This window comes from Camelus ferus, chromosome 16 (assembly GCF_009834535.1).
Source record: "Camelus ferus isolate YT-003-E chromosome 16, BCGSAC_Cfer_1.0, whole genome shotgun sequence".
In the NCBI taxonomy this organism is placed as follows: domain Eukaryota; kingdom Metazoa; phylum Chordata; class Mammalia; order Artiodactyla; family Camelidae; genus Camelus; species Camelus ferus.
In genome coordinates, this window is record NC_045711.1 from 38,862,391 (window position 1) to 38,875,005 (window position 12,615).

Here is a 12,615-nt window from a genome sequence, read left to right on the forward strand (position 1 = left end):
GGCTTTCAGGGAGCTGATGGAATTTGGAGTTTTGGCTTACACCTGTACTAGTGGGAAAAGCCTTGCCATGGTAGGAAGGTAATGGGAACACTTCATTTCCTGGGACCAAATGAAGTATGCTTCCTATGATTGCCTTCTGCTCTACAAACACTAGCAAGCCAGGATATATGTACAAGAGTGAGCAGGGGATTGTGCTGCTGTATGCTAGTGAGGGGAGGGAGCTTCTTCCCCTAGGCCAGGCGGGAAGCTAAGGGTAGTGGAATACTAGATCAAGACCAGGAATACTAGATAACATTGCTCCTCCAGAGACACTTGAGATTTCCAAAAGGTATCATTTTCTAGGATCCTTTCTGTTTTCTGCACTCCTTTCTGCAATGCTAAAATCACTCCTTCCTCCTGCCTGCATTAACCACAAGTAATCAGTCTGGTGGCTGGGGCTTGGGAAGCAGCAAATAGCCATTTCTGTAATATCAGCCCTAGAGCAATCACGTGGGCAGGGTATGGCTAACCAGAGAATGGAGTTTTTTATCTTGCATTCATGACTGGAAATAAAGTGCTGTCCTTATTCTCCTCCTGCAGGTCGGTGAGCTGGTAAAGGTTACGAAGATTAATGTGAGTGGTCAGTGGGAAGGGGAGTGTAATGGCAAACGAGGTCACTTCCCATTCACACATGTCCGTCTGCTGGATCAACAGAATCCCGATGAGGACTTCAGCTGAGTATAGCTCAACAAACAGTTTTGCTGACAGATGGGAACAATCTTTTTTTTTTTTCTTTTTTCAATTGCCATCTATACAATTTTCTTACAGATGTCAAAGCAGTCTAGTTTATATAAGCATTCTGTTGCCTGTGATCTTTTTTAGACTGAACTACTCCATCCCAAGTCTCATTTACCGTATTCAGGGTACGAAACTGGAGGGCTTGTGTGTTAACTTCTGAATTGGCAATTTTAGATGGTAGCAGCCTTGCCTGAGTATATCTGAAGGGATAGTATCTTGCCTTCTTTGTCTCAGGCAGTACAAATCAACCTGTGGAAAACTGATGGACAGGAGGGGAGTGTTGCACACTGCTTACCCTGATTCATTCAGTGGTTTTGTGTTCATTCCAAAACCATGCTATCAAATGGCAATAGACTGTTCCCTCCCACCCCCATGAAGTAATCATGCACCGTGTGAATAGTACCCAGTGGGACTGCTTTTTCATTTATAGACCGTGACCATTGTATGACTCATTCTGACAGTTCAAATCCTGAGAATTCTGAGGACACTACTAGAGGCATTTGTCTTCCTTCCCAGTCAATGCTTCATACTTTTTCTTGGGATTTTTTTTTTTTCAAGCCTTGTCATTCTTTTCCCCAAAAACCTGAAAATATGTTAATTCTCAAGATAAGTGTTTGTTTTCATTCCAGATGATAAGCAGGATGTGCAGAGCACTTTATTCAGTGCATAGCTTTACGCCAGTATTGGATTCACTGCGTGGACAGCCAAACTCCCAGCTCTCTGCCTTCCCTCAAGGGGTCATAGTAGGTTCACATTGCTACTGCAGCTAAATAGACTCCTGGCTAATGGGATCCAGCCAGGCCATTCCTCCTGAGTGCCTGAGTGCCAGTATCCTATTAGGGGACTCTGTGGAATTCTTAGCTTCTACTTGGATTGGAAGGACCAATCACTTAGAATATTCCATAGAAGGTTGGGGGCCAAATTCTGCCCTTTGCTTCATGTACAACTTGTATAAAAGTCAAGTTAAAATTACCTGAGTTTTGGGATAAGGTTAGCTGTTTGAAAAATGAACCAATCATGAATTACTTATATATTATTCATTTCATATGGCCAGAATAGTGCTCGAAGTACATCACATTATAAACTGCCTTCATTTTGGACTCTTTATGTTCAAGTTTAGTTTACAAACCTATTTAAGTATGGAATGATTCATATGGATCAGGTGCTCCAAAGAATAGACTTCTGAGACCAAAAATGACCTAGGCTATTTAGACTACAATATGAAACTTTCAAAATTAGTTCCTAGTCTAGAGGCACTTGCTGGTCTCTGGTGTGATATGACCAATAGAAACACCTTGTTTTTTGCTTTGGGCCTCATTTTAGAAAAGTAATGTGTCTTTCTAATTATTTTGCATAGGTTAAGATTAATTTGCATTCTTTGAACATACGCCAAATCATGGTATCCCAGTGACTAGCACAATGTCTGGCACAGTCAGAGTACAGGTGTTTTAGTGAGTGAATGAGGGGTATGCAGAAGTTCATTATATGGCACAGGGAAGCCAGCTGGCACAGGATTACATACATTACCACAAGCAAACTAATGAGTTGACGCTAATTTAATATATTTTTACCTCACACTAAAGTAATGCTTGATAAAGACATTAATACTCGACTTTTAAAATGTTAGCACAGTGCTATGCATACAGTGGGTGCTCGATAATGTTGAATGGACAGATTTGTAATACTAGACTTAATTCCATCTGACTAGTCTGTTAAATTTTCAGTTAGGACATAGATACTGTAAAATCCAAATACACATTAAATCTCGTTTTCCTGAAAGTATGACATCTAAAATATTTGTAGAAAAGCTTTGTCACAACTGATTTGAATGTTTGTATTTTCTTTTGCCTTTGACTTTGATATTGGCTTGTAATGTCTCTTTTCATCATGTGTAATATTGGTGGAACATGCAGCTCTACCCAAATCATAAGAATTTTTCAATGATCTGTTGTCTAAAGCCGTTACAGGAACTGTTGGGTTGGATTTGGCTGAGTGTGGCAGTTGTTGGACCTTAAGAAATCAGAGGACTTCTTATAAATATCTTCCAAAAGCAGATGCTAGAATTCTATTCAAGTGCATATGTACATTGTCACAGAGCAAAGTAAACTGAAATTGGCTGCTATATTTTATATAATAATTTCTGCAAAAGCCCATTTTTTTGGATACTAATATTTGACATGGTTAATTCTTATTAATTTGTTGGAATTGTTTATTGTTAATAATGCAAATAGATAATTTTTAATTATCCTTAAGTAACATTTCACTATTAATGGTTTGAAATGGGTGATAAGCAAACCAATTTGAAATAAAATATGAACATGTGCCATTGTATTATAACACTATACACTTTCTTGACAGTTAAATTTAAGAAAAAAAAATGGTTTTTTTGTAGCATGTATTGTATATGTTTATAGTATATGTAGTAAATAAAAATATGGCCAAATGTTTGGCTTGGTGATCTTTTGAAGAAAGTAATCTTTGAATATTTTTCACAAAAGAGCTAAATGTTTTACGCCTAGGGAATAAGAGTTGTGTGTACTCAACAGCTTGTAGTCAGTCAGATTATCAGATAAAGAAGCAGTGATACACACTCTGTGGGTACTCATTAAAGATGGGATTAATCATTGATGATATTTTGAAGGGTCTCCAGAAGTCATAAAATATTAATTTGAGGGGACTATAAGAAGAGTGATTGTATGATGATTGGGAAGCTGGAATGATGTGAACAGAGAATGTCATACTCGCCCAGAAATGGTTATATATAGATGTAAAGAAAATATGAATGAGGGGGGAGGGCATATAGCTTAAGTGGTAGAGTACATGCTTAGCATGCACAAGGTCCTAGGTTCAATCCCCAGTACTCCCTCTAAAAACATAAATAAATAAACCTAATTACCTCCCCCCCAAATAAATAAATAAAGTTAAAAAAAAATATGAATGAATATGGTAGGGGGCTTTGTAAAGCAAATAAGGAATGTGGATGTTATAGGTTTTTACAATGTTAGTACAGATACTCAGTGTAATTCCTCCTTTTTTTTTTTTTTTATAAGTAGCACTTTTTTAGGATAGATAATTTAGGAAATTTTAAAAAGGTTAAACATTATGTTCTTCCCATCTTTTCTTAAAGCATATGTATGTTTAGATACAGCCACACAGTGTGTGAATATATACACCTAAAATGTTGACATTATACTCCATAGTCTTATGTCCTGTGGGTGATGAAGTTTTAAAACGAAAAGGACAAGTTTTGCTAGTCATTTATACAGTATTCTGCCTTGGACCCAAAACAAAACATTTAGTTACTGCTGTAGACATAGCAGAATATCAACCCAGAGTTAAATAAGGGAAACTACTGCAAAGGGAGCCAGCTTCGGCATACACACACTTAACAGCCAGGTGATTAAAGTATGTTTCCACTTTTTATCAGTAAGAGATAAACTCCCAAAATCTTGAGATAATTTGAGTGTTGGGTTGCTTTACATAGCCTGGAGTGCTCACACCAGCTCTTACATTTTATGCCCTGATCTTCAGATTAAGTTCTGTTCCTTTTAAAGATATGAAGAAAGAAGTGGCTCCATCCATAGCTTAAAATATGAAAATAGCCCTCCAAAGTTTGGAAGGAGGAGGCTAAGAATTTGGAACTCTGCTGCCACGCATAACGTGAAGAAAAAGAAACGGGGAGGTAAAGTTGGCGGCAGGGAACAAGAAGAGCTAGCCATTAAGAAGTGAGGTTTGAAAGGAGCAGGGGTTTAAGGATTCTCTAGGGATACAGGTTGAAAGCAAGCTTAACTTGGCTTCTCCTTAACTCCAGTTTATTCTTGGTTCCAGCTTAAATGTCACTTTCTCAGAGATACTTTCTCTAAACCCCTAAATGCAGTTTATAATCATCATATTCACCTTCACAAATTGTAATTAGCAGATTGTAATTATCTATTTCTGTGATGATTTCGTTCCACTTGCTCTGTTAAGACTATAGATCAGTTCCATCAGGGCAGGAGCCACATCTCATTTGTTCATCATTCTGTCTCCAGAGCCTGGTTCATAGCAGGCAATACATTTTTTTGTTTGAATGTTTTCCTTAGCAGGGTTTGAGTCTGGGGAATAGGAACCCAACTGGTTACCTCTCAGCTGTTCCCAGCATCTCTGATCTTGTGTATGCTCAAAGACTGTAGGTTCATTTTAATATTGGTCAGAGTAAAACCCATTTCCAGAGGTCTTTCTGTTGTGGAAACGTGACATGCTTGACAAAGCCCGGTCTCAAGGGTTTGGATGCTTTCCTGTACTTTGCCTTTTCCATAGAAGGGGAGGTAACAGTCACTTAGAGGGGAGCTATATCCATACAATGAAGTTTATCCACTGGTTGTATCTAAATTTCTAGTTTTAGCAATATTTTCAAAAAAGCTGAATTCCATTAACAAAAATGTCAAGATTATGTCCAAATTATTTTGTTCTAAAATACCAGTTGTAATGGAAGTAGCTTAATATATCCTAAACAATATTCAAAGTAATTTTTCCTTATCTGTTATTATTTAGGTTTTTCAATAACAGACCTCAGAGGCAGCAACTCAAGGAAGCACCTCAAAGGGGAAGGGTCTTCATGAATTCTCTCTTTGCATTTATGGTAAAGGATATGACCCCATTCTGATGTCAAAATAGTTTGAAAGTAAAGAGGAAATCGACCTGAGTCTGGGGCCCTAATCCTTTTCTGAGCCTTGTGATACAACGAGAAAAAAGGAGATAGCCAGATCCCATCCCCAAAAAAGAGTAACAAGAGGAAGTGTCTTATTTAAATTCTTTGGCCACATCTTTTCTCCCACTAGAATCAAGCTCTTTATCTACTTTCACTTTTTCTTTTGAAAAAGAAATTGTCCCAGTTTCTTATTTCCCTTCTTAGGCATGCCTGTGGGATTAGGTTTATGGCTGAACCACCAGGTAGTTGCTTCTTGTTCCTTAGCAAGCTTAGCCTTATGATAAAGGGCAGTCTTTTTTTGTTGTCATGGCAATAGATTTACATAAGCAAGAACTGGGAGAAAACACTTGTTTGGAAGAATTTGTGGTAAATTTCATTGTAATGAAAAGATAAAGTACCAACTTGGTGGGCTAGCAGCTAGAATTTGAAACAACAGAATGGACTTTTCCTATTCCTTTTAGTGAGATCTATTTGATAGGTACCACATTTGGCTATCTAAAAAATGTAATGATCCTTAGTTCTCTCCTTAATCACATTTTCAGTAGCAATTAGGATATAGTATATATGTGGGTGCCTGTTCTTCTAAAGCAGAGATTGTCCAGAATCTTGATCCCTAGGGGATCCACAGATAAACTCAAGGAGTGTGACAGAGATTGCTTACTCAAATCCATGTTCATTTCTTCCTGCACACACAAGGTTTCCCAGACTCCCTTTCATTACATATGACCATGTATCTGAGTTCAGCCAATGGACTGTGTGCAGAAGTGCCTGCACCACTTTCAGGCCCGGCTTATAGAAACATCCCACAGGTGCTGCTCCATGCTTTTCCTTTCCATCAGGCTGGAATGATGATGACACCCAGGGCAGAGCCTTCATCCACCTGAACCCAAAGTGACTACGTGGAGAAGGGCCTCTTCGGCTTGGTGACCAGCTTAACTAGTAAGAAATATAAACTTGTTCAGCCATATGTGTTTTTTGCTTGTGGAAAGGTAATTAGGTTTATGTATTTATTTAATTAATGGAGGTACTGGGGGATTGAATCCAGGACCTCGTGCATGCTAAGCAGGCACTCCAGCACTGAGCTATACTCTCCCCCCTCAACTGTACGTTTTTAAGGTCTAATAGTAGTTAGCCTACTCTAATACAAGGGATTTGATTTGGATATGTGAGAGGTTGACCACCTGGCAGGTTATTATGACTATATGATGCCAAAGTTTTGTAGAAGTCAATAAGATTCTTCAGGCACTTCAGATAACCAACAAATAATTTTCAGTGTATGTCCTGTGTAATACCTGAAATTGAAATTTAACTGGGCATCCTGTATTTTTATTTGCTAAATCTGGCAACTCTCTATCCCTGGTTTCCCTTTTAGAGAAACACTGCTGCAGGGCTGCTGCTCTTTCCTCCAGGGGAACTGAATTCTGCAGCAAAAACAGTCCATACCAGGACAGCTAGCGCCAACCAGCTCATTCCATAGCTCACATGCTTCTCATCTTTGCTAATTGCCCCCAAGTGTCAGTCCCCTTAGTCACCTATCATTTTGTTACTGGCCTACTTAAGCTGTACTGGGTCTTCTTTGACCACACATCACCCATTTTTGGACTTTACTCCATCTTTGAAACTTTTGCCATCTTGTTACACTCCCTACCCTCTTACTATCACCAACCAAATTGCTTCTCATTTAGTGAAGACTTTTGACACTTGGTTCACAGTATTTCTTCTTGCCAAGTCTGCTGTCATCAGGGGTTACCCATTCATCACCTTGGCTTCTCATTTTTTTGACCACCTCAAATCCATTGTCTTATACTGGTACATCCCCAACATCTTAAACATCTTACTCTTTGACCACTGCCTTCTAGCCTTCCAGTTCTCTCACTGTTTTCCCAAAGCCCTTGTTCTTCCATTTCAGAGCTCCTTCTAGTCCCTAAATTCCTCAACTATCAGCCATCTACTATCCTTTTTTTCTCCAAGTTAGATAATGAATAAATACATAATATATTATCAGGTCTTAGATAGACCCAACTGCCTCTGATCAGCTCCATTTGGATGTCCCGAAGGCACCTCAAACTCAATAGATTCTAAACTGAATTCATCATCCCTTCCCCCATCTGCCCCTTATCTACACTCCCTGTCTCAGATTCTATCACCATTTGGCCAAGCCTAAAATCTGGGGACCATCCTTCATTCCTTCCTCTCATTCATCATCCCATTTCTAGTCATGTACCAAGTCCTAACTCCTGAACATCAGAAATCTGTCCACTTATCTCCATCCCCACTGCTTTTGCCTTAGTTCATAGTGCCAATGTCTCTCAACTGGATGACCTCAACAGCCACCTAGCTGCTCTCTCAGGTCTAGTTTTAGCCTCTCCAATCCCTCTGTCATGTTGCAGCCCTAGTGAGCTTTCTGTGACTCATATTTGATTGTATTCTCCTTCAGCAGGTATCTAAACTCCTTGCAAAGGGAAACAGCTCCTTGTGTTCCAATTCCTGCTCCTCCCTCCAGCCTCACCTCTCCTTACTTTCCCTGCTGTACTCTGGGCTGTAGCCATATGGAATTTCTTGTCCTTTCTTTACCTGACCCTACCTGATCACCCCTCCAGGGTTTTGAACAGTCTTTACCTCTATCTGACTCACCTTCTCCCTCACCTTCTTATCTAACACTCTAATTTGGGTTAGGTATCTGTTCCATGTCCTCTCCTGGCAATAAGTGCTTCTATTTGTCACACTGAACTGAAATTGCCTGTGCATGTGTTGGTCACAAGACTAAGACTGCTTGTTGTATTTCCAGCACCTAGCCCTGCTTGACACACAGCAGATACCCAGGGTGTGTATTTTGAACGAAAGAATGAAAAACAGAATAGCTGGGCTAGAGGTCATCAAAAGCCAGGTGGGAGTGGTGGGTAGTAATAATCCTAGGGACTTAAGAAAGTTATAGTATCGGTTAGCTTTTGCTGTAAAATAAATCACATACTTAGTAGCTTAAAACAATCATTTATCTTATAATTCTACAGCTCAGCAATTTGCGTTGGATTCTGCTGGGTGGTTTTTCTGGTCTGGGCTGGTCTCACGTGTCTGAGGTCAGCTTCTGGTTGGCTGGGGATTGGCTGGTCTTGGATGTCCCTCAGATGACAGAGTTTTTCTCTGTTTCGTGTGATCTTTCATCCTCCAGCAGGGTAGCCTGGACTGGTTCTCGGCTATTGACAGGGTTCCTGGACAAGGCCTCTTAAGGCCTGGCCTTAGAAATGACAGTGTCAATTCCACTGCATTCTGTTTTGCTCAAAGTGAGTCTCAAGGCCAGCTCAGATGCAAGGAGTGAAGAAATAGACTCTACCTCTTGATGGGAGATGCTGTAAAGTCATACCAAAGGGATGTGGATATAGGAAGAGTGAAGGATGGTGGCCATTTTTGCGATCTATACAACTACTCCATAATAAGCAAAAAAACTGACTAAAATGTGTGAAGAGGCACAGATTACTAGGAAGCATCATGATGAGTCAATATCCAAATGTTCATAATTTTTCTTCATTTTATTTTGTAACTTGAACAATTTGCATGTGTAATCATGATTTTTAGTACCTGACAAAGTAGGTGTTTGGAACTGGGCCACAAGGACTGTTTAAGAAGAAAGGCACTTGGAAAAATATCACTGAGAATGAAGACTGACAGTAAGCTTCATAAGGGAAAGGGTTGTGTCCACTTTACTAACTTTTATCTATAGCATCTCACATGATTAGCACATGGAAGACACAGCAAATATCTGTCAAAGGAATGATGGTAAATCTCCATTTTCTGTTGTAAAGGAGAGCTGAATGCCTTTTCTTACTAGCCGTGTTGCTGCATGTGGATGTGCAGGTTATGCCCTTTCCGAGTGAAGCTGAAATCCAACCTGCACTGTGCTATCCAAGAAGCAGCGTTGGTCCCCGGCTTTGCCTGCAGGGTGCATCATTTTAAATTCAAAGACACATTTTGCTTGCTAAGCACTGAGCCCCTAGGGCTGCATCTGTGTGGAAAGGGCACCTATTTTACAAGTCTCACAAAAGTTCCCTGTGGGTGAGCAGGGCCCTGATACTCAATACGGTAGCAGAAGACTGGTTACTGAGGCATATGAGATGGCACAAAATGCACAAAGCAAGAAAGTAAAGAAAGCGCAAAATACTGTTCCTATAAATGGATCAGGATAAATGAATGAGAGATTGAGAGAAACAGGAGCAAGAAGAAAACAAAAACTTAGCTTAATACATCTGAACTGAATTCAGAAACCAACTGAGAGTTAACAGACCAGAACAGTGAAGCACACAAAATATGATTTGTTTCTATAAAAGGCAAATCTATAGAGACAGAAAATAGATTAATGGTTGCCTGGGGCTGAGAGTAGGAATGGAGATTGACTGTAAATGGGTTCAGTTTCATTTTAATGTGATGGAAATGTTCTAAAATTAGATTGTGGCAATGATTTTACAACTCTGTAAATATACAAAAATTCATTGAATTGTATGCTTAAAATGGGTGGATTGTATGGTATGTAAGTTATATCTCAATAAAGCCACTTAAAAACATTGTCTTGTCAGTCTTAGCATCTCTAAAAGTGAATAAGACATTATATGTCTCTGATGTGATACAATAGGAAGCTCATAGCAAGCACCATTTCTAAGGCATTCAAATCCCCCAAAATTGAACCTGACTTTGATCCTGTAAACTAATAAGTTTACAAGAAGTATGAGAAATAGAGGAACAAGTTAAATAACACCATGAGGAACTGTGGAAACATCCAGGATGTGAGATATTCTACAAAACAAATGGCCCAGTTTCTTCTCAAATCAGTGACATGAAAAAGGACAGGAAAAGGAGATCTGTTATGGATAAAAAGAGACTTAAGAGACCTATCCATCAACTGATGCTCTGTGTGAACTTAGTTTGTATCCTGATTCAAGTAAACCCATTGGAAAAAGACACCAAACATGGGAAAGTAAACATGGATTGGATAATTAGATGATGTTAAGAAATGTTAATCTTAATTTTTATGACTGAAGTATAGTCAGTTATAATTATCAATTCCTAGTGTACAGCATAATGTCCCAGTCATGCATATATATACACATGTATTTGTTTTCATATTCTTTTTCATTAAAGGTTATTACACGATAGTGACTATAGTTCCCTGTGCTATACAGAAGAAATCTGTCTTTTATCTATTTTTATATATAATGGTTAACATTTGCAAATCTCAAACTCCCAAATTTATTCCTTCCCATACACCTTTCCCTCGGTAACCATAAGATTGTTTACTAAGTCTGCAAGTCTGTTTTGTAGATGAGTTCATTAGAATCCTCTTTTTTTTCTTTTAGAGTCCACATATGAGTGATATCAAATGGTATTTTTCTTTCTGTTTCTGGCTTACTTCACTTAGAATGACGATCTCCAGGTCCATCCATGTTGCTGCAAATGGCATTATTTTATTATTTTTTTTTTATCAATGAGTAGTATTCCATGGTTTAACTATACCACAACTTCTTTATCCAGTCATCTGTCGATGGACATTTAGGTTGCTTCCATGTCTTGGCTATTGTATATAGTGCTTCTATGAACATTGGAGTGCATGTATCTTTTTGAATTAGAGTTCCGTCCAGATATATGCACAGGAGTGGGATTGCTGGATCATATGGTAAGTCTATTTTTAGTTTTTTGAGTTATCTCCATGCTGGCTGCACCAAACTTTTTCCATCATGGCTGCACCAAACTATATTCCCACCAGCAGTGTAAGAAGGTTCTCTTTTCTCCACACCCTCTCCAGCATTTATCGTTTATGGACTTTTTAGTGATGGCCATTCTGACTAGTGTGAGGTGATACTTCATTGTAGTTTTGATTTGCATAAGAAATGTTAATCTTGTTGGGTGTAACAATGATACTGTGGTTATATTAACAAAATCTGTTAGTGATACTGTGGGAGACAAAATAAGAGTCCCCCAAAGATGTCTACATCCTAATAACTGGAATTTAGGAGTATAATACCTTACATGGCAAAAGGGATTTTGCGGTTGTGATTAAGTTAAAGATCTTGATGTGGGGAAATTATCCTGGATTATCTTGGTGGGCCCAGTGTAATCACAAGTGTCTTTATAAGAGGGATGCAAGAAAAGTCAAAGTCAGAAAAAGGAGATGTGACAATGGAACCAGAGGTTGTAATGAGGTACTTTAAAGATGGAGGAAGGGAATTCAGCAAGTGATTTTCAGGTGAGGCAAGGAATTCAGGCAGACTACAGAAGCTAGAAATGGCAAGGAAATGGATTCCCTCTTAGAGCCTCCAGAAGGAACACAGTCCTGCTGACACTTTGATTTTAGGACTTCTTATCCATCAGAACCATAAAATAATAAATTTGTGTTGTAAGCCACAAAGCTTGTGGTAATTTGCTATAGTAGTAATAGGAAAATATTACAAGTATCTTCATGAATATAGCCTTTGGGCTCAACTGAATTATTTTTAGCACAAATTACCAGGAGTAGGACTACTGGATCATGGCTATTACCACCATGATTATATTGCTTTCCAAAGGATGTTTACCGGTTGTCAACACTGCCAACAGAATAACCTGGAAAGCGTGGACCACCATTGAACTTTTAAACTATAATTTAGTATGCTTAAAAGTATGTCTCCCATAGCAATGTGAGTGTACTTAACACTACTGAACTGTATACTTAAAAATGGTTAAGATGATACATTTTATGTGTATTTTATTGTAATTAAATTTTTTTACTTTAAAAAATAATTTAAGTAAAAACTTTAAAAATGTATCTTAGTCACTTTATTTGTATATTTTTATTACCAGTGAGAATGAATCTATTTCTTCTTATTTATGCTTTGAATTTCCTCATGTATGAATTATCAGATTATATTCTGTGCATATTTTATTTATTGGATTTACTGTTTATTCAAATAGTTGATTTTTACTCTCAATGCTGAAAGAGCATTCTTCTGCAGATCTGACAGATATTTGATTCAGTTTTATACTAGTATTTCCATAAGTTGGTTCTTGAACTTACCTCATTACATTTCAAAAATAATTGGTGAATGGCATAAAGTGTAGACCTAACTTTTTTTGGGGGGGGTGCGGTAGGTAATTAGGTTTATTTATTTATTTATTTTAATGGA

General features: G+C 38.3%; 1 protein-coding gene across 2 annotated transcripts in view; it reads left to right on the plus strand.

Annotated features, from left to right (window-relative positions):
• CRK (CRK proto-oncogene, adaptor protein) overlaps positions 1-10,023 on the plus strand; it is a 28,440-nt gene extending 18,417 nt beyond the window's left edge. For both annotated transcript variants that reach the window (XM_032457497.1, XM_032457498.1), the window contains exon 3: positions 580-10,023. In XM_032457497.1, the coding sequence (XP_032313388.1) occupies positions 580-717 (138 nt within the window). In that variant the 3' untranslated portion in view covers positions 718-10,023. The remainder of the gene's footprint in view (positions 1-579) is intronic.
• Positions 10,024-12,615: the final 2,592 nt, after the last annotated feature.